Source organism: Staurois parvus, unplaced genomic scaffold (assembly GCF_062004578.1).
Source record: "Staurois parvus isolate SC_StPar_1 unplaced genomic scaffold, SC_StPar_1.0 ptg000270l, whole genome shotgun sequence".
NCBI lineage: Eukaryota > Metazoa > Chordata > Amphibia > Anura > Ranidae > Staurois > Staurois parvus.
Genome location: NW_028318066.1, coordinates 3,695,889 through 3,718,529, shown reverse-complemented (window position 1 = coordinate 3,718,529; position 22,641 = coordinate 3,695,889). Strand labels below are relative to the sequence as shown.

The 22,641-nt window shown below is 43.6% G+C and overlaps 1 protein-coding gene across 1 annotated transcript in view; it reads left to right on the top strand.

Moving 5' to 3' along the window:
• LOC149459194 (apolipoprotein L6-like) overlaps positions 1–22,641 on the top strand; it is a 72,045-nt gene that overhangs the window by 4,077 nt on the left and 45,327 nt on the right. The window contains exons 2-3 of the mRNA XM_089681558.1: positions 5,684–5,744; positions 22,077–22,118. Of these exons, the coding sequence (XP_089537684.1) occupies positions 5,742–5,744; positions 22,077–22,118 (45 nt within the window). The 5' untranslated portion in view covers positions 5,684–5,741. The remainder of the gene's footprint in view (positions 1–5,683; positions 5,745–22,076; positions 22,119–22,641) is intronic.

Below are 22,641 nucleotides of genomic sequence, written 5' to 3'. Positions count from 1 at the left end.
ACTAAAACTGGGATGCCATTAAAATTCACATGCGTATTAAGGCAGACGTCCCAGTACTTTTGGCAATATAGTGTATTGTGACAGGATGAACGGCGAGGTGATAGAGGGACGCTATGTGTCACCTCGCATATGCTCATACCTGACCGTTTAGGTGGAGTCCACTCCGGGTTTTCGGGGCCACAGTTAAGCAGGTGGGTCCGGACCAGAGTTTGGGCTCCACTGATGACCACCAACAGGTGGTATAAATAAGGCAGGGCTGGAGCAAGGAGTTGCTCGTTGCCTGGGACTCAGAGAGGTGTTCTGAGAGAGCTGTGTGTGTACTATACCTACAAGAAAAGGTTTGCTTTTGTTTTATTTCGGTGACAGGGAGAAGCCCTTCACCTCTGAGAGAGGAAACGCCTTTTGTTTAGTTAGTGCCTGGATGGCAAGGGTTTATTTTCATGTTTTGTTTATTTTCTGCGAACCTGTTAAATAAAGCTGACAACCAGTCAGATTTTGATGAAAGCCTGCTGTGCGGTCTACCTTTGTCCCAGGGAAGGAGATCCCCCACCTGAGCTAACCCCACATATGGTGGAGGATGCGGGCACTTCCTGAGCAAGTGGGAAGATGGAGGAAATAATAAGAGCCTTGCTGCAGGCCAATGCAGCACAACAGGAGACAAATCGCCAGTTTGCGGAGGCCCAAGAAGCAGACCGAGAGCTCCTTAAGCAGGTGGCCCAACACCTATTAGAATTAAAGAAGGAATCTGCAGATCCGCTGCCAGTGGAGCAGAAAATGGCACGGGCCAGCTATGTTTTGCAGAAGATGACACCTGCGGATGATGTGGAGGCCTACCTCTCAACTTTTGAAAGGGTTGCTGTTCGGGAAGGATGGAAAAAGGAGCAATAGGGAGGACTGCTTGCACCATTTTTGACAGGTGAATCCCAAAAAGCCTATTATGACCTGGAACCAGGGGATGCCCAGGACTATGAAAAACTGAAGGCTGAGGTCCTTGCACGCCTGGGTGTCACCATTGCAGTCCGGGCTCAGCGGGTGCATCAGTGGCATTACAGGGCTGACAAACCACCCAGATCTCAGATGTTCGATTTGATACATCTCTCCAAAAAGTGGCTCCAGCCAGAGGTATTGTCAGGCCCTCAGATTGTGGAGCGTGTGGTCATGGACCAATATTTACATGCGCTCCCTACCACTTTGAGGAAGTGGGTTGGCCGTGGAGACCCTAATTCTGCAAACGAGCTGGTGGACCTGGTGGAGAGATATGCAGCCGCTGAGGACTTTTTTCATTCACCTGGGCCGTACCCCAATGTCACTCGGGGTGGAAAACTATCCGGAAGATCCGGTAAGACTGTTCCATGGGCCAAAGGCTCAGGGAAAAATGATAAGACTATTGTGTCAGATAATGAGACTGTAGGCTTAGGACCTAGAGACTGGCCAAATAGGTCAGGAAGGTCCCCGAAGCCGTTTAGAGGTCTAAGTACTGAACATATACAATGTTATCGTTGCCATGCGTTAGGTCATATTGCTGCAAACTGTCCTTTAAATGATGAACCTATGCAATGTGAAAATGCTTATTTAGGAAAACGCATGTCTCTTTTTGCACAGGTGGTATGTACTGCAGCATGTCAGAAACGCATGGAAAAGCAAATGTGTGTGATTGCCATTGATGAAAAGCCAGTAACTGCTCTGCTAGACTCGGGTAGTGTTGTGACCTTAGTTAAGAGTGATTTGGTAAACCCTGCCAGCTTACACCCTAGCACGATTGGGGTTATTTATATTCATGGTGATACACGTAATTACCAGACTGCTCTGGTGGAGATTGGTACTCCCTGGGGCCCTGTGACCCATTCTGTGGGGGTGGTGCCCTCTCTGCTTCATGAAGCCATAGTGGGGAGAGATTTTCCCCATTTCTGGAAGTTATGGGATAAGGAGGGGAGTCAGGAGGACCGAGCTCCCCCTGCTGGGGAAACGCCGGAAACTCCTGAACTCACTCCTGACCCCTTTGACTGCCGAGTGGAAGTGGAAACTGTGGGTGTGTCCGAGGAAGGCGTAGATCTTTTCCCTTTCTCTGTAATGGCTGGGGAGCAGGAGGAGTTGGATCCAACCCCAGACATTGAGGATATAGAACAAGAGATGATCGCTGGCTCTAGTGAGAGTGGACAGAATGTGGTGCCTGACCTAGAGGTCAGAAAAGAGGATTTTTGTACGGAACAACTGAAAGATTCCACACTTAATAGAGCCCGTGAAAACATTAAAATGATTGATGGGGAACCAGTTGAAAATTATGTAGCGGTGTCTTTTCCCTACATGGCTCTTAACAATAACTTGCTGTATCAAGTGGTAAAGCAAGGGGAGGAGGTGGTAGAACAGTTAGTGGTCCCCAAACCCTTTCGCCGGATGGTACTGGATTTAGCCCATGGGCATATAATGGGTGGACACCTGGGTGTAGAGAAAACAAAGGAGAGAATAACCCAGAGATTCTTCTGGCCAGGCTTACATGGAGACATCAAAGCGCATTGTGAATCATGCCCGGAATGTCAATATTCTGCGCCCTCACCCCATTTTCGCAGTCCGCTAGTACCTCTACCCATAATTGAAGTACCGTTTGAAAGAGTGGGCATGGACCTAGTGGGTCCAGTAGTAAAGTCTGCCCGGGGCCATCAGCACATACTGGTTATACTTGACTATGCCACCCGGTATCCTGAAGCCATCCCCTTGCGTAATACCTCCGCTAAAAATATCGCCAAAGAGCTTGTCCGGGTGTTTAGTCGTGTAGGTATTCCAAAGGAGATATTAACGGATCAGGGCACACCATTTATGTCTAGAGTTATGAAAGAGTTATGCAAATTGTTCAAAATCTCCCATCTCCGTACCTCGGTCTACCACCCCCAAACCGATGGGCTTGTGGAAAGGTTTAACAAGACCCTTAAGAATATGTTAAAAAAGTGGTGGACAAAGATGGGAGAAATTGGGATTTTTTGCTACCATATCTCATGTTTGCTGTACGGGAAGTACCTCAGGCATCTACAGGATATTCACCTTTTGAACTACTGTATGGTAGACTTCCCAGGGGATTGCTAGATGTTGCAAAAGAAACCTGGGAGACAGAGTCCACGCCCTATAGAAGTGTCATCGAGCATATCTCACAGATGCAGGATAGAATCGCAGCTGTCATGCCACTTGTTCGGGAACACATGGAGCAAGCCCAGGAGGTCCAGAGAAGGGTTTATAACCGGGGTGCCAGGATCCGTACCTTCAACCCTGGGGATAGAGTGCTGGTGCTAGTCCCCACCGTGGAAAGTAAATTCCTCGCAAAGTGGCAAGGTCCCTTTGAAATTAGGGAGAAAGTGGGGGAAGTAAATTATAAAGTTTACCAGCCAGGAAAAAGGAAACCCGAACAAATCTATCATGTGAATCTCTTAAAACCTTGAAAAGACAGGGAAAGTTTGTTGGCAGTACCAAGCCCCCAAAAGGACGTGGTTCCCGTGGCCCCTCAGGTAGCTATAACGGAAACCTTGTCAGTAGCCCAACAAGATGATGTTAAGGGGTTTGTGAGGAAAAATGGAGATTTCTTCTCCCACCTACCTGGACTGACGACTGTCATACAGCATGACATAGTTACCCAGCCCGGGGTCCGCGTAAATGTCAAGCCCTATAGAATTCCCAAGGCCAGGCGGGAAGCGGTGGCAAAGGAAATAAAGGACATGTTAGAGTTGGGAGTGATTGAGGAATCTCACAGTGAGTGGTCGAGTCCCATAGTGTTGGTCCCAAAACCAGATGGAACCATTCGTTTCTGTAATGATTTCAGGAAACTGAACAGTGTGTCTAAGTTTGATGCGTACCCGATGCCTCGGGTGGATGAGCTCATTGACAGGTTGGGAACGGCTCGGTACATAACCACCTTAGATCTGACCAAAGGCTATTGGCAGATTCCTTTAACGGAAGCTGCAAAAGAAAAGACGGCATTCTCTACCCCCGAGGGGTCCTTTCAGTATAAGCGGATGCCGTTTGGTTTACATGGTGCTCCTGCATCATTCCAAAGGATGATGGACAAGACGTTGAGACCACATCGCCAATATGCAGCTGCCTATTTGGACGATGTCGTCATCCACAGTCCCGACTGGGAATCTCATTTGTCCCTCTTGCAAGCGGTCGTAGATTCGCTGCGGGAAGCAGGTCTTACCGCCAACCCCAGAAAGTGTGCCATTGGCTTAGAGGAGGCCAAATATCTTGGCTACATCATTGGTCGAGGTCTCATTAGGTCTCAGATCAATAAAATTGAGGCAATTCAAAAGTGGCCCCAACCTGTAAATAAAAAACAAGTCCGGGCATTTCTTGGAATCACGGGGTACTACAGGCGGTTTATCCCCAATTTTGCCACCATTGCAGCCCCACTGACAGATTTGACAAAAGGTAGGGGGTCAGTCATGATTAAGTGGAATCCTGAGGCGGAGACCGCATTTCAAAGGCTGAAACAAGCTCTCTGTGCTCAACCTGTGCTTGTGACTCCAGATTTCACAACAGAGTTTGTGGTACAGACTGATGCCTCTGACGTGGGACTAGGTGCGGTACTGTCCCAAATCAGAGATGGGGAGGAGCACCCTGTGGTCTTCCTAAGTAGAAAGCTCAACAAACATGAGAGAAACTATGCCATTGTGGAGAAGGAATGTTTGGCCATCAAATGGGCCTTGGAGGCCCTGAAATATTACCTGTTAGGAAGACCGTTCAAGTTGGTTACTGATCATGCCCCGCTCAAATGGATGTGTGATAATAAGGAGAAAAACAGTCGAGTGACAAGGTGGTTTCTCGCGCTACAAGTGTTCAAATTCACAGTGGAACACAGAGCGGGGAAACTGCAAAGTAATGTAGATGCCCTCTCCCGGGTCCATTGTCTGGTTGGGACAGTTGCTCAGCCGCAGGGGCTTGAGCAGAGGGGGGGGGATATGTGACAGGATGAACGGCGAGATGATAGAGGGACGCTATGTGTCACCTCGCATATGCTCATACCTGACCATTTAGGTGGAGTCCACTCCGGGTTTTCGGGGCCACAGTTAAGCAAGTGGGTCCGGACCAGAGTTTGGGCTCCACTGATGACCACCAACAGGTGGTATAAATAAGGCAGGGCTGGAGCAAGGAGTTGCTCGTGGCCTGGGACTCAGAGAGGTGTTCTGAGAGAGCTGTGTGTGTACTATACCTACAAGAAAAGGTTTGCTTTTGTTTTGTTTTGGGTGACAGGGAGAAGCCCTTCACCTCTGAGAGAGGAAACGCCTTTTGTTTAGTTAGTGCCTGGATGGCAAGGGTTTATTTTCATGTTTTGTTTATTTTCTGCGAACCTTTTAAATAAAGCTGACAACCAGTCAGATTTTGATGAAAGCCTGCTGTGCGGTCTACCTTTGTCCCAGGGAAGGAGATCCCCCACCTGAGCTAACCCCACAGTATATACAGTAATCTACTCTTGAGAAACCTTCAGCATGGCCTTTAGCTCTTTCTCTGACAGAACTTTGTATAAAATGCAGACTATCTCTGATTTTATAACATTTCCTAAAAGGGAATATCTACATGTATTTTCTGAAACATATTCGGTATCTTATATAAATGTAAGAAGTGTTTTATTTACTAGTTATTTAATGAGATGAAAAGGTGATGAAATAATTTTAAATGTGTAAAATCTTTTTTACTCTTTCAGTTACAGCGCGCAATCATCTATAGGTCGTGAACTGGCAGAATATTTAAGAATACTAAAAATGGTATGCTAAAAGGAATTCACTATATGGCAATGTGATATACTGAAGATGTTGATATAACTGTTTATTTTTACAGAAAGACAAGGAGCAATGGCTGGACTTGGTAATCTAAAATATACATTGTAAAAAGCATACAACACACATTACAATGCATATTAACAAACAATAACTGCTTTACCCATTTTTCCTAGATGATGACCAATACTCATCATTCAGTAAAGAACATGGGTTTCTTTAAATCCTTACAACCTCTCAGATTTCATAACATTTGTTTATAAAGTTCAGGTTAAAAAAAAAATAAATGAAGCATTGCAGGTGAATATTTTATACTTACTTTAGCTTTCACCTGCTTTGTTCTTACAGGCAGATGATGTTTTGTCTAAGGGATGGAAAGCGCTTTTACTTACCTAATTCTCTGCTCCCCTGGCAGATGGTATTCTCCTTTGCTCTGGCATAGTGATGGGCTGCATGTTTGAATGGAATGCAAGTTCAACTCGAACATGGGTCGTTTGTGTGTTAGTTGAATCGATTTTTTTTTTCTTTCTTTTTTGGAGTCGGCAGTGTTGGCAGGGCATCGTGATTGACGTTGGATCTACTTTGGGGGACATTTTTTATTTTTAATAAAAGACTTGTCAAAGACTGTCTCCTGTCCTTTTTCACACTGCACTTTTTTTGTGTGAATGGGTAGCGGTACCATGTACCCCATACTCACATGGGAGGGGGTGTGATCTGGGGGTGCAACCACTTGCCCACCAGAGGATTTACCCCCCTTCCTGACTAGGCCTTTTTTTGCTATTCGGCGCTGCGCTATTTCAACTGGTAATTGCGCAGTCATGCAATGCTGTACCCAAACAATATTTATATCCTTTTTTTCACACAAATAGAGCTTTCCTTCGGTGGTATTTGATCACCTGTGTGTTTTTTTTCTTTTTTTTGCACTATAAACAAAAAAAGACAGAACATTTTGAAAAAATCAACATTTTTTTAATTTTGGCTATAAAAAATATATAGTAAACTCAAAGTTAGTCATAAATTTAGGCCAAAACGTATTCAGCTACATGTCTGTGGTAACAAAAAAAATCCCAATAAGTGTATATTAATTGCTTTGTGTGAAAGTTATAGTGTCTACAAACTATGGCATAGATACTGCAATTAATGCAATTTTTTGCTATACAGCGCTGCGCTAGTTTAACTAACAGTTTAACAGTCATGCAATACTGTACATATCCGAAAAACTCAAATTTCATCGTAAATTTAGGCCAAAATGTATTTTTCTACATGTCTTTGGTAAAAAAAAAATCCCAAACACTGCATATTAATTGTTTTGTGTGAAAGTTATAGTGTCTAGAAACTATGGTATAGATCAGGGGTGGGCAAACTTTTTGACTTGAGGGCCGCAATGGGTTCATATATTGGACCCGGGGGCCGGACCAAGAGTAGATGAATGATGTGTATGTGTCATCCATAGTAAGTATAGTAATATTCCCCCATAGTAAGCATAGTAATTCATCCCCCATATAGTAATTCATCCCCCCTATAGTAATTCATCCCCCCTATAGTAATTCATTCCCCATATTAATTCATCCCCCATATTAAGTCCCCAAGTCCCCCCTGTGTCAATTCACTTACCTTTGCTCCGCGCGTTCCTCTCGCTGTGTTCCCGCGCCGTTCCGGTGTAGCATGAAAATCTGTCTCCTATGAGGATCTGTCCCCCTCGACGTATCTGCGCATGTGCCAGTTTCAGGCATTAGCAGCCGATAGGCGATCTCCGGCACATGCGCAGATACGTCGAGGGGGACAGATCCTCATAGGAGACAGATTTTCATGCTACACCGGTCTTCAGGGCGGACTGTGAGAGGAGCCTAGCTCCGCGGGCCGGATTAAAAGGTCCGCCGGGCCGTAGTTTGCCCATTGCTGGTATAGATACTGGAATCTACACAGTTTTTACTTTCTGACTGCCTGTCACATTTTGTGTGGTGCTAAAATATCAGGGCAGCACAAACACCCCCAAATGAACCTTTAAGCTATTTGCTGAGAGGCATGTTGAATCCATGGATGATTTTTTGAAAAATTAAAATTTTTTTTTTTTTTTTTACACAAAGTTGTTACTTAACCACAAGTCCGGACACTTTCACTCCCTTCCTGTCCAGGCCAATTTTCAGCTTTCAGTGCTATCACACTTTGACAATTGCGCTATCATGCAACACTGTACCCATATGAATTTTTTAGCATTTTTTTGAGACAGATAAAACTTTATTTTGGTGGTATTTATTCACCAATGGGATTTTTATTTTTTCCTTTATAAATGAAAAATTCCAAACATTTTGAAAAAAAGTTTTTCTTATAAAATTTTGCAAATAAATGAGCTTTCTTCATAAATCTTGGCCAAAATGTATTCAGCTACCTTTTTAGTAAAAAAAAAATAACCCAAATTAGTTTATAACCAAAAACTATAATTTTTCCTTTTTTTTTTTTTACATTTTTCTTTTTTTTATATTATTATTTATGGGGTTTTTTTGTTTTTATTCGCGTACTGTCTCCCACTACTTATGGGGGGTGGTGATGATTTTTTTTTCTTTTTTTACAGCCATACCCATAAAGCCTGTAAAAGCAATAATTTCTCCTTCTCTCTGGCTGCATTCTTGCAACCATTGAGAAATACTGTGAGAGTTTTGTGATTGGTCACAGCTTATCACATGGTACAAGACTGTGATCATTCACAGATTTCACTAGTAGTAAGCAATGACGTCAGAAGTGACATCTTGTTTACTACTATTCATGTGATCACTGATTGGCCAATGAGTGATCACATGATCAGGACCTCACAAAGAGGTCCTGTTCAGCAATCAGTGTTCCCCAGGGAGCATGCACAGGCAGAAAATACAGGAGGATGTTTATAAACGGCCACCCGCTCCTGCACTACTCCTGTCCACCATTCATGTACATGGGCCAGACGGGAAGTGGTTAAGTGATTTATTGCTCACACATGCCATGGTATGTGTGGAATTACACCCCACAATACATTCTGCTACCGAGTATGGGATACCACTTGTGTGAGACTTTTTGGGAGCCTCGCCACATACAGGAGCCCAAAATCCAATGACCACTTTGAAAGCCTGAAGATGCATAACTTCCTCATTTCACTTCCTCACTACCTAACACAGTTTCAGTTTGTGTATTATAAAAAAACTTTGGGGGGGTTATTTTCCAAAAACTTGCTAGGAAATTACTTTGAATTCCCAAACATTATATATTTTTTTAAATCAGACACCCTAGTGAATAAAATGGTGGGTGCTGCAATTTTTTTTATGATCTTTCAAATGCAAATTGTTTGTAACAAATACACTTTTTTTACTTTTAATGCACAAAATCACAATATATTGACCAATTATTTGGTTAAGTATAAAAGAGGATGGTATGCCGAGTAAATAGATTTCAAATATGACATGCTTTAAAACTGTGCACGCCCTGTGCAATGGCAACAAACTGCATACATTTTTAATATCCATAGGCGATGCTTTAAAAGCCTTTACAGGCTACCATTTAAGATTTACAAAGGAAGTCTAGTGCTAGAATTACTGCCATCGATCTGACGTTTGAGGCGATACCTCACTTGCATGGTGCAACCACTGTTTACAAAGCAGCACGTGGTCAATGCTTGCTTAGGAGGCACTTTTTTAAAATTATTTTTACACTATCCCTTATATCTTTATTAATCACTCTTATTGCTATCACAGGGAATGCAAATATTCCCTGTGACTGCAATAGGCATTGACAGGTATTATTTTTTGAAAAATCTGGGGTCTATTAGATTCTAGATATCTCCTCTGCCCTAACATCATCTGATCTCACCAAGATTGTTGTGATCAGATGCTTTCACAATTTACAAATGGCACTGTTTATATCCTGCGAAGCTGTAGTGATGAAATGCTCGTAGCTTCCGATTTCTTAGACTAAAGAGATGATTGGCACCATTCCAGTCTCCAATGAACTCTATGGTCAGCTGGCAGAAACACCAGCTGCATTCTGAGGTTTCCCCGATGGCTCAGAACTGCCCGAGAAGGCTGTGGAAGGCAACAGGGGGGCATCTTCTTCTGCTGCTTGTAAAAGCAACCCTGCAGCTAATTAGCTACTAGGATTGCTTTTACATAAAAGCCGATCACTGGCTGAAAAAAAACGATACCAGGATGATGCTTGCAGCAGGAGGCATCATGCTGGTATAACCACTCAAAGTCCAGTGATGTACCAGTACGTCGCTGGTACTTGTTATGTATACAGTATATGCTATGTTCTTTTTTTTTTTTTTTTTTTTATGCAGCTTGTGGACTGAATATAAAAAAGATAATATCTGCCAGAAAAAGTTTGTGGTAAGCCAACCATTAGAATATACCACCCTGTATCCGTCCACTTCTATTGGTGAGTATAGATCGATCAATGTGAATTAAGAAATCTCTGCCAAAATTTTTTTTAGAAATATATGCCGAAGCATAGGGGCCATCCACCCACTGGCTACCCCAGGCCCCCATGCTTGGGCATATATGCTCTTTTTAAAATACAGATGAAATATCTCATCCAACAGGTCTGCACACGCTTACGTATATTCTGAGAGCAAGACCCTGTTGTTGTCAGAATAAACAGATGCTGCAGCTGAAGGACATTCCTTCAAAGAAAACAGCAATGGTTAACAATAAAACAGTAACTCAATCAAATAACTTATTGAAATATGTGCCAAAAAATATTATAAAATATATATGCCGAAGCATAGGGGCCATTCTCCCACTGGCCACCCGTGGTTAACAATTAACAGTAACACCGTAACAGTATAACAGTAAATTGACAACAAAAAAACCTGACAACTATTTTTGGTTTTTAAACTTCCCTTTTTTTTTTTAAGCTGTGACAAAAAGCGGGTGTCATGCCTAATTCCATGTCTGCTACAGACACAACATTGTAAGGTGTCCTTTGGGCTGGGGTACCAGAAATAGCCTTGGGAAAATTATTATTATTATTATTCAGGATTTATATAGCGCCAACAGCTCAGCGTTTTACAATATAACGGGAGACAATACAGCAACAATAGAGTTCAATACAAGAGGGTTAAGAGGACCCTGCTCCTTGGAGCTTACAATCTAAGAGTGCCTTTCATGCAGCCGGCTAGCTGCATCTGGGTTGGGGGTTTGGGCCATAGCATCCTCTGGATAGAAAAGGGCCATGATGATCTCTTTTAGGAAGGATCCACTACATCCAGTTGCTTTGTAAAGCACAAAAGCGTTATATAGAGCAAATTGAAATAAATAAACAGAGACTTTTTTGCACCAGCTTCTGGCTTTTCAAGAAACTAAGTACAGCTTTATCATCTGATCCACCTCTCCCATGTTAAGGTTATAGTCGTGGACACAGAGGGGCTTCTTAACAACACCAGCTGCCTTGGCATTTTAGATGGTCGTGTCTGCATGAATGAAAACATCCCATTTTTCCTTCCACTTTACTGTGAGCAATTCATCATTTCTCAAGCAGGCTTTTTCCCCCTTTCTAAGAGGGGAAAAAACTGGGGAAGCCCCAGCGATTAGGTTGCACGGTGCCACATGAGCCAAATCCAAGGTTGTACAAATGTCTAAATAGTGGCACACTCGAATAAAAATTGTCCACGTATAAGTGGAACCCCATATGGAAAAAGGATGACACCAAGTCCCAAACTATCTTGCCACTGCTCGCCATGTAGTCTGGGCATCCGAGGGGCTCCACATGACTATCTTTTTCCCTTGAAAATCCTAAACTTGTATGTATAGACTGTTGCCCTCTCACAGGTCTTATACATCTTGACCCCATAATTGGCATGCTTGCTGGGGAGAAATTGTTTGAATGCAAGGCGGCCAGAAAAACTAATGAGCGACTCATCAACACAGATGTTTTGCTGGGGAGTATAGACATCTGCAAATATTTGGTTAAGGTGATTTACGGGGGGGACAAATTTTGTGAAGCAGGTCAAATTCAGGGTCATCGCCAGGAAGAGTGCATTGTTGTTGAAATATACAAATCGCATTTTATTCTCACATCTATGCCTGGCCATGGCAGCAGAGAACACGGGCATATGATGAATCAGGTCTGTAGACCAATACAACCGCAATTCATTTTTTTTTAGTAATGCCATGTTGAGGGTAAGGCCCAAAAAAATTGAAATTCGGGAACCGTAATAGGTTTCCACGCAAATGGTCTGGCAAGGTTTGAATTTGGGTTGGCGGTGATAAACTGTTGTGCATATAAATTGCTTTTATCCACAATCAACGCATACAGATCTTCCATAAAAAACCGCTTCAAAAAATCAAGGGGAGTAGTTAAATTTGCCGTTTCCACCTGAATTCTGGGTTGGGCAGTGAATGGTGGGAAGTACGGGTGCTGTAGAATTTGTGGGCTGCTGATCGGGATTTGCAAGCACATCCGGAAGGACACTAGGGGCTCTACAAGCCTGTGTGTGAATTCTTGGTGGCTGCGGACACTACTTGTGCTAGCCACCGCACCAGCTTGTACTGCACTTATGGGACTCGCCACGTCACCAAGTGATACTGCAGTATGTATAAGACCAGAATGTACTAGGTCACTGGTGCTTGCCAGTTCACCAAAAGGTAGAGCGGCACTAGTACTGGCATTCTGCTGCATATGAGAACATCATGCAATTGTAACATCTCAGCAACCTGGCAACAGGGTCGGGTACGCCTGACCTTAGCAGGGACCTCTTCTCCATCGTCTGAGCTATCTGTCAGGGTGTTGCTGCTGTCTACAGGCTTGTATTCTGAGGCAGATTCTGTCAGTGAGGCTTCCCCTTTGCTCTCATCTGACATGCTCAGAATCCTGTAGGACTCTTCACTAGAGTACATTTCGTTGGACATTTTGGCCACTAAATTTATAGGTACCTAGTGCGACTCACTGGAAAAAGAGCACCTGGCTGTCAGGGACCGCTTGAACTACTATGAAAAAAATTGGCCTGCAAGTGCTAGCAGAGATCAGGCCTGATCCTGCGAACACGTCAGTTTTTTGTACAATGTATCAAGCGACAATGACCTACTGACACTGCACTTGCTAGGGGGGAGGGGGGTTAAGTATAGGGGCTAAACGCAGGTGCTGGTAGGTGCCGGGGCTAATCCCGATAATGCTGTGTTTTTGGGGATGCTATACTAATGTGAACGCTGGTATAGTGCTGATCTGATCAAAGATATTGATCCGTTCAGACACTATACTAGCAATGGAGGCTTATTGTGTATGTGTGCATGTTCCTGGCAATCAAGGTGTTAAATGTGATGACTGGTGTAGTGGCCAGCCATCTGACACTATCTGGAAGGGACGCTAACTAATGCTAACGCTATCTAAAGTTGCCGGTGACACTAATACAGCGATCAGTAAAAAAATCTGCACACTGTACTAATGACACTGATGACAGGGCAATGAAGGAGTTAACTGGGGGGCAATCAGGGGTTAAATGTGTCCTAAATGTGTTTTTACTGTGTGTGTGTGTGCACTGTTTTTTCTCACGTTGATCTGCTTTCTTTTTCTGGGACGGAATGTGCACAGAGAGAGATTTCATAATTTCCTGCACCTATGTAAATGTAAACACTGTCTGTGTACACTGTTTTTTTTCTCACGTTGATCTGCTTTTTTCTCTCTCTGGGACGGAATGTGCACAGAGGGAGAAGATTTCATAATTTCCTGTACCTGTGTAAATGTAAACTCTCTGATAGGGCAGGGATCATCAGCAGATCCAGGCCGAACATCACTGGCCTGAATCTGTTGATTGATCAGTGAGGCATCAAATCACGGCACTGGTGGGTCGGCGGGCATGCATGCGATCATGGCGGGAGCACGAATCATATATATATATACACACAAGATTTTGTGCAGGGAGTCCGCCCTGTAGCAGTATTTCTACTATAGGGTGGATCTTAAGCAGTTAAAGGGGCTTCCATATTTCGATCAGCTCCCCGCTCACAGACTCCCACAACCTCCAGCCAGGGAAGAGCCCCCCTGCTCCAAAGCACCCCCCTTGGTTGAGGGCATGTGGCCTGGTATGGTTCAGGAGGGGGGCGCTCGCTTGTCCCCCCCTCTTTCCTGATCTGCCAGGCTGAATGCTCCATTAAGGGTCTGGTATGGATTTTGGGGGGCTCCCCAGGCCATTTTTTTTAAAACTTCAGTGTGGGGGTTCCCCTCAAAATCCATACCAGACCCGAAGTACTTGGTATGGATGGGAGGGGGGACCCTATGCCGTTTTTGTTTTTTTTTTTGTTTTTTTTTAATTGGGCCATGCTGCCAATTCTTTTGACATTCAGCTGTCAGCGGGGAACCCTGCTGACAGCTGAAATATGAATGAATGTTTCAGTACTAATATACCGCATGACTTAACAATATGACTCGTGGTATTTTAGTAACCGAGTGGTATCTTACCCCATACTCAGATGCAGTAAGATACCGCTCAGTAAATTGTCCCTGTTCAAAGTTCACAGTCGAACTTTTGGTAGGTTCGAATGTTCGACCACGAACCGAACAGGGGGTGTTCAGCCCATCACTGCTCAGTCCATGCAGTGGACTGCTCCTCGGCATCTTCTCATCCAATACAGGGGTATGGTCTCTGATTATTCTTGATGATGTCAGAGGCATCTGAACACCATTGTACAGGGGAGAAGAGGCTGTTGGGACCAATTTATCAGTGCAGATGGGCCTGCGGGAGCAGAGTATCAGGTAAGACTGCTTTACCCATTTTTCCTAGATGATGACCAATACTCATCATTCAGTACAGAACATGGGTTTCTTTAACTGCTTTCCACCTGGCCACTGCACATAAATGGCTATGTGGGAGCTTCGCCGTTCTGAGTGGATGTTCAGGAAAGTCCTTCATAACATGCGCGCGTGCGGCCTCTTTGCTGTGCAGCTGCACGCTCCCGGTGTGCCTGTGTCCCTTGGACACAGCGCAACACCGCTCAGCAGAAGGGCCCTCTGACTGGCCCTTCTGATCACATGATGGCTGTGTCCAATCACAGCTGTCATGTGATGCCAGCAAAGCCGCCATTCAGGTGAATGGCTCTGCCTCTCCTCACACAAAGCCCACCAGTGAGGAGAAGCAGAGCCGAACTGTAATTTAGACACAAGCACATCGCCCACACATCACCCTGTCACAGTACCAGTGATCCCCATCTGTTACAGTGCCAGTGATCCACATCTGTGATCCACATTTGTCACAGTGCCAGTGATCCACATCTGCCACAGTACCAGTGATCCATTTCTGTCACAGTGCCAGTGATCCACATCTGTGATCCACATCTGTCACAGTGCCAGTGATCCACATCAGTCACAGTACCAGAGGTACCAGGGTCAAATCCACATCTTTCACAGTTCACCAGTGCTCAATATCTGTCACAGTGTGCCAGAGTCAAATCAACATCTGTACAAGTGAACATCAAAATGTCTAAAACATTATACACCAGCAAGGAGGCTTTCCAGATACTGAGTATGAAGGATGAGAAAATACTCCCCATACTCAGGAGGAGTAGCAGAATGTATTTTGGAGTGTAATTTTTGGTATATACATGCTATGTGTTAGAAATATCTTATAAATGGACAACTTTGTGTAAAAAAAAAAAAAAAATCATTTTCTTTCCACATTTTCTGAAAACTTGTGGAAAAAAACATGTTCAAAAGACTCATTATGCCTTGTAGAATATTCATTGGTGAGGAGGAGCAGCAGAATGTGTTTTGGGGTGAAACTGCAAGTATGCATATGCCGTGTGAGAGGAATAACCTGTTAATATAACAGTTGTGTGGAAAAAACAAAAAACAAGTTTTATTTACTTTCTTCATTTTCCAAAGAATTGTGGGGAAAAAATTACAGGTTGAAAAAACTCACCATGCATCTTACTAGATACCTTATAATGTCTACTTTCAAAAAAGGGCTCATTTGAGGGGTATTTGTACTGTCCTGGCTTGTTACCCTAGGTTCACATCTGTGCGGGTGGTGCCGCTGCGGATCTGCACAAAAATCTGTGCAGCCGCACCACCTGCACAGAGAAATACGGACCCGCGGGCGGGTGCCATTAGTTCTAATGGCACGCCGCCTGCACTGGAAAATGCAACTGTACTGGGAACCGAGGTTCCCATGTGGACTGCGTTTTCCAAAGAAGTGCAGGGACTTCTTTCCATGCATGTCACGGGCACGGAAGTCCATTCAAATGAATGGGCTCTTGTGCCTGTGCAAAACGTGGCCTGCACAGCCGCATAGATGTGAACTGGGGGTTAGTGTCTCAAGAAATTAGGCCGTCAGTACATCCGGTTTGATCAGGTGTGTTCAATTTTCAATGATTGGTACCATAGCTTGTAGACTCTATAACTTCCACATAGACCAAATAATACACACCAGTTGGGATTATTGTTACCAAAGCAATGTAGCAGTATACATTTTAGCCCAATTTTTTGAAGAAAAATTACTTATTTGCAAAATTTTATAACCAAAACTAAGAAAAATGCGGTTTTTTAAAATTTTTATGTCTTTTTTAATTTACAGCAAAAAAAATAAAAAACCCAGTGCTAATTAAATACAGCCAAAAGAAAGCTCTAATTGTGTGTAAACAATTACCCTACTTAATGCATAATGCAGAAAGAATAAAAAACACAAACATGAATAAGAAATTGTGAAGTCTTTAACCCTTTCACTGTCAGGTCCGTACAGTGTACGGACCTACAGCGCTGCATTCAGCTGTCCAGGTTCATACACCGTACGGACTTGATTCCTCCTTCTGTTTTAAGCTCATGGTCACTCCAGTGACCATGAGCTTATAGCAGAAACGTTCAGCAGACTGCTGAACAAAACACTAGCTCTGATCAGATATTCACCCAAAATATGCCACCTGCCGCCTCTTCACTGAAAGCTCTTATTCCTTCCTCCACCATGCAGGCAGCCCCCCTGTCACGGATACCTTCTGCCTCCATCACCTCTTCATTTGCAGTTCTCCTGCTCCCCCCACAGTCACTGATCCCTTTGATCCCCCCTGCACCGATGGCTGTTGCTTACCAGCAGCTGCCTTCCCTCTTCTGTCCTCCCGCTGGCTTTTTCTGCTGCAGGGAAGCCACAGACAAATAATCTTGCAGTATACTCCACTCTGTTCTGGTTCCCCCCTGTAGTGCCCCCCCCTCACCAATCTCACAGCACCCCTCTTGGCAGTGCTGCTGGCTGGCTTTCCCTCCTGCCCCTCCCACCGACTGCAGCTACTGCTGGGGTGGGAAGTCACTATCAGGATGGAGAGCGGGGAGCCTGACATACATGTGTTTATCAGCCCCCTTTCTTTCCTAAATAAATACTTACAGCGATCAGTACAGATCGCTTCTGTATTTATTTATCACTGGAGCATAGTAAACAGTACTATGCTCCAGCTTATGAATGGATAGGAGTCTCTATGCAGAGACTTCTATTCTTTCATATGCAGTGCAACTGTGGCTGCAAAGAAAGGGACTGAGACTGTCTTCGGTCCCTTTCTCTGTCTCAAAAAAGAGACATCAGGGGTCTGTTTAGACACCAGATATCTTTTATTTACAGTTTTGCGCACCTTCAGTTTTCACCATTTCACAAAAAGGTGCAATTCAAAATGTACAAATATTTGTTATTTTTTAACTCAATACAATTTTAGCTTCTATATTTAGTGGGAATTTAGCAGGAACTTTGTACGTTTTACTGTGTTTGTGTCCGCAAATAATGATTTTAGTGTATTTTTAGTGAAATTATTGTTATGATAAACATTTGCGCTAATATCACAGGGACAAAAAAAAATTACTAACACCTTATGTTTATTCTAAAGGTCCTATGCTTACAGAAAATATATGGTTTGGGGGTCTTTCACTAACTCTTAAAGCTGTAAGAGAAAAATAAAAAAGCAATGGAAGAATTGCAAAAATGGTCTGGCCACCTAAGTTTAAAAGTGGAACGCAGGGCCTGTCAGGTTAAAGTGCAAAATAAAATAAATGTCCACACTGGTCTGCAGAATATTTTCATGACACACAATCCTTCAATCAGGTGCTGCTCCATTAGTGCTTTAGTGTCTAAAAAAAAATGAATCTACACATATATATATATATATATATATATATATATATATATATATATATATATATACACACAATGCTTGCTTACCTTGACAATTGACGTACAAAATAAATAAGTCAATTGCACTATATTTAACAGTAGTTGCAGATCGACCTCCAGCTCATAGCAGCTACTTCCTCTTTAGATTTACTTCCATATGGCCAGCCCTGTTGCCTCCAATATATGTGTGGCTCAAAGAAAAAAAAATATCTCAGTGCAACACCGTAATTTAAAGCGATTCTAAAGGTAAATTTTTTTATTTTTGGAAAATACATGTCTATACCTACCTGCCATGTGCAGTGGTTTTGCACAGAGCAGCCTGGATCCTCCTCTTCTCAGATCCCCCACAGGCTCTCCTGGCCCCTCCCTTCTGTTGGGTGCCCCCACAGCAAACAGCTTACTATTGGGGCACCCGCTGCTCTGTGTGTTCATTCACACACCAAGCCACAGCTTGTCCCCCACCCCCTCTTTCCTCATTGGCTGACTGGCTGTGATTGACAGCAGCAGGAGTCAATGGCTCCCGCTTGCTGTCTCAGCCAATGAGGAGGCAGAGACCCGGGACAGCCGGGGCTGTCATGCAAATCACCGGATAGCAATGGGGTTCAGGTAAGTATCGAGGGGGCTGGGGGCACTGCTGCACACAAAAAGTTTAGAATACATGAAGGTAAAAAATATTGAGTATTTACAACCATTTTAAGATTAAAATAAGTATGCGATAAACCTTATGCACTCACAGTGACACAAACATAATAAGTACCTGTATAGATTCATTCATAATAGTGCTTTCATTATAGTGTTCACGTGTCCAACACAGGATCCCACCACCTCTGTGTGCAATACACACTCAGTTTAGTATATGGCCTACAACAAAATTGGTAACACACGCTATGTTTGGCATTTTCTGCAATTCCACTTCCATCTGTTGGCAGCTACTTTGCTCGTAATGTCCCTTTAAGAGACCAATTTCTGCTGCCCCCATTGGGGTGATTTGTGGCTCAAATGGCCAGCTAAAGAAGTTCCAAAAGTTGCATAATCCGCTTAGCACTTGCTGTATTTCTTAGAAAGCTTCATCACAAGCTGATATGTAGATTTAGGATAGCTTACCTCTGCTCTGTGTTCAAGGAATTGATGTTGTGGGATATCTGAATGATCTTCTGCTAAAGGTCTAATCTTTTATATCTGTGATGGACAATGTCTGCCAGGTGGTGCAAACTCTGCAGAGTTTTGGATGGATCCTCAGTCTGTCATAGCTGGACCCATCTCACAGATCGGAGCATCTTTTGCAACTAGACAGGGCCCTGTTGATGGTCTTTCTGCCTGGGCCAAACTATGTTCCTTCGCTCTCATGCTCAGAGCCTCTGGGCTCAGAAGAGGCCCTTGGGTCATTCCTGCAAGAGGGTTTTGGTCTCACTGTTGCCCCCTTTTAGGCTATACCATTTGCTCAATTTTACTCTACAACATTGCAAATGTGGAACAAGCAAATTCAGTCCTTAGACCGTTTTAATGCTTCTGACCCCCAGGGCCAGGCATGGTGGATTTCTAGTCCAGCACTAGAGTTAGAGTGCCTGGAGCCATGTTGCTCAAAAGGAAGCAGATTAGATCCTCTCTAGGGCAGAAAGTTATATTCTGGCTTTGTCCACCTTCACATACGTATCATGGAAAATTGTCAGATGGACTTTCTCAGTCACTGGCATCTGGATTCAGGTGAATGGGCCCTCTACGTGGAAGTCTTTCAAGCCCATTGCCACAAGTGTGGGATGCCACATGTGGATCTTTTGGTGTCCAGATTCAACAACAAACTGGACAGGTTTGTCACCAGGTCCAGGGGCCCTTGGTCAGTCCCAGTAAAAGCTCTGGTGACTGTTTGGGATCAGTTCAGCTTGACCTATTCCTTTTTGCCCCTCCACATTCTGGTGATTTTTCTCCAAACTGAATTGGCCCAGGAACACCTGGCATTCAAACAAGCTTATACTCCTGGAAGACATGCTATGGACCCTTCCCAGATCCCCTAACTCCTCTAATGCTCAATCTGGACTTTCCATCGGGCATGTCCACATTCTTTCTCAAAGTCCATTGGACTCAGCCCAAGAGAGTCGCTGGACACTTCTTTAAGTAGGGCCCAGGGGCGGACTGACCATTTGGAAACTTGGGCAGTGCCCGGGGTCAGTAGGGGGTGCCCCATGAGATTTTTCATAGGCTTTTTTGAGTTTGGGCAAGGACACAGGGGCCCCATGATCTCCTATTGCCCGGGGGCCCCATCAGTTGTCAGTCCACCTCTGGAGGGCCTCTTCAGAGATTGACTTTACATAACAATCCAGTCTCAAGTTGAACTACTCTCCTCCTGGCCTTATCTCCAGATTAAGCATTTTTTGAGTTAACTGTTCCTTAGGCACAAATATGGGAGAGAACCAAAGTCATATGGATGAGCCACATCAGCACCTTGTCTCCACAATTTCTGACCTTACTGCTAACATAGGTATGACTTGCAAGGCATGGGAGAAAGACCTAGGGGTTAACTTCTCTGGTGATGACTGGGAGTTCATAAACAGTACAGTACATAAATGCTCCCTGAACGTCTATATCCAAAAAGGGGCTCCAAATCCCACATAAAAACAGAATGCCCTCCTTCTTACACAAAAATTACCCACTGGTGTTGAATCTTTGTTGGTGCTGTGCAACAGAGGAGAGGGCATTCCTACATACTGTATATCATGGCAACGCGCTTTGCTCCACTTACACTCATTTTCTCTTCTTCCCAATAACTTCTTCATACATCCCTACTTAACAAACATTACATGAAGTCCCTGGCTATGCATGAGGTCAATGCTGCTAGAATGCATATTGCGTATAGAGCAACACAATTACCTACTCTGAGAGATTAGTTTGTGAGATTAGACAGAGTAGCAGAGATCAGAACGAGAGCAGGAAGAACTTATCCACTCTGCCAAGGATAGGCCGGCCAAATATAATAAGACATGGGCATGCTGGACATACTACAAATCTACTTTTGAATTCCTCAATGTAAGCCCGATGCCTGAGCTCACAAACTTTAAATAGAACCTCGAGTGTCACGTGAACACTGGATAACCCTGTTGACCACTTGAGGGGATGGGACTCCTGGAGAAAATGCATAGCCACTTTCCATTAGCTTTCCTTGGACCCTATCAGTCCCACTTCTGTTTTGCTATTCCTCCTCTGCCAACACCCCCCCTTTTTTGCCAATCCCATTTATGCCTCACACCTTTCCTAACTTTCAGTCTTCCTGCCCTTTTTCCACACTCTACTTTCCCTCCCAACTCTATTCTGATAGTACTAGGTCCAGCTCAGGAACCCCCTCTAGATACACACAAAGACATGCTTATCGATAATCCCACAATAACAGCTTTGAGACTGACTTACTTCCCACCCATCCCAGATCATTACCTTCCTGCAGCCCAGCTAAACCATCTTCACTCGGGAGAGGTGGTCAAGCCACCATGAGACTGGGAAGTCCTCAGGGCAATGCTCCCATTCCACCAGCTAATTTCCCTCTCCTTAGGTTTTTTATACTCTGCAATTTGCACTTTTATGATGCTCCTTCTTGAAATACATTGTATATTTTTAGATACTAAACCCAGGACCCTGCAGTCACCCTATCTGGCCTCCCACAGTAAATAGAACATGGAAGTGCAATTATTTTAGTAAATATAAACTGCTAAATACCTTTTCTCATCAGCAGTTAGAGCAGTCTTGTGACTTCAGCAGAGCGCTGGTTAAAGCTTGTAGGAGGAGTTTTCTTTCTGCTTTAGGAGGATTTGAAACCTCTAACCCTCTGTCTGGACAGTGCTGATTGACCCTGTCCTGATCACTTGCACCCTCCCAAGAAAAAAAAAAAAACCTCTCTAGCAATACACACCAAACTGATCATGTGCATGTGACCACGGGTTCAGTCTGTATCAAGTTTCATTTCAACAAGAGGAGGGGCAGAAAAGAGAGGCTCAAACAGCCTTTTTATACAATGTGGAGAATTAACCACTTAGGTTCCACAGTAAGTATAACAAGCATGCTTTACTGCATATACAGACTGATTTTACTGTTGTGGGTTTAGTAATACTTTAACATCTCTGCAGAATTGTAATTGAACATGTTCAATAACAAATATGGAAAAATTGCTTATTTTAGTCAGCTAAATTTGAAGCATTGCATGTGTATTTAGTTTTTCACCTGTTTTGTTCTTACAGGAAGATGACTTAAAGGCAGATATGGGACAGCTGCTGATTACGGTAAAATATACAGTGCAAATATCATAAAACACATGTTAAAATTCCTATTAACAAATGCTAAGGCTCTGTACAGAGAGGAATTTTGTTAACCTTAAGTTATGAAGATCATTGCTTTTAGCAGGTAACCCCCATTAGGGAGCATTTACTAAGTATTTAGAAAGCAACTGCAGAGCTCAGTCTAACTGTTTCTAATAGCATCTTATTGACCGCGGAATTCTGCTAAATATTTGTTAAAGCTATGGGTGATTGTAGCCGTATTAGTGCATTTGCGACAGAAACAATTGAGTACTGTCCGTGATACTTTTTTTATTTGCACTAACATACAATTTTGAGGACAAGCTTTCGGGGTATGTCCCCTTCTTCAAGGTCTAAGCAGTACTATTAAAATCACAAAGTTTAAGCAGAATGTTAGAAGGGATTGAGGAAAAAAAAAAAAAACACTCACACAGAGGGGGTCAAGTTTTAGCTAATAGATAGTCATAAAGCTGTCGGATAATGGTTGAGGAATCCCATGTCCAAATTA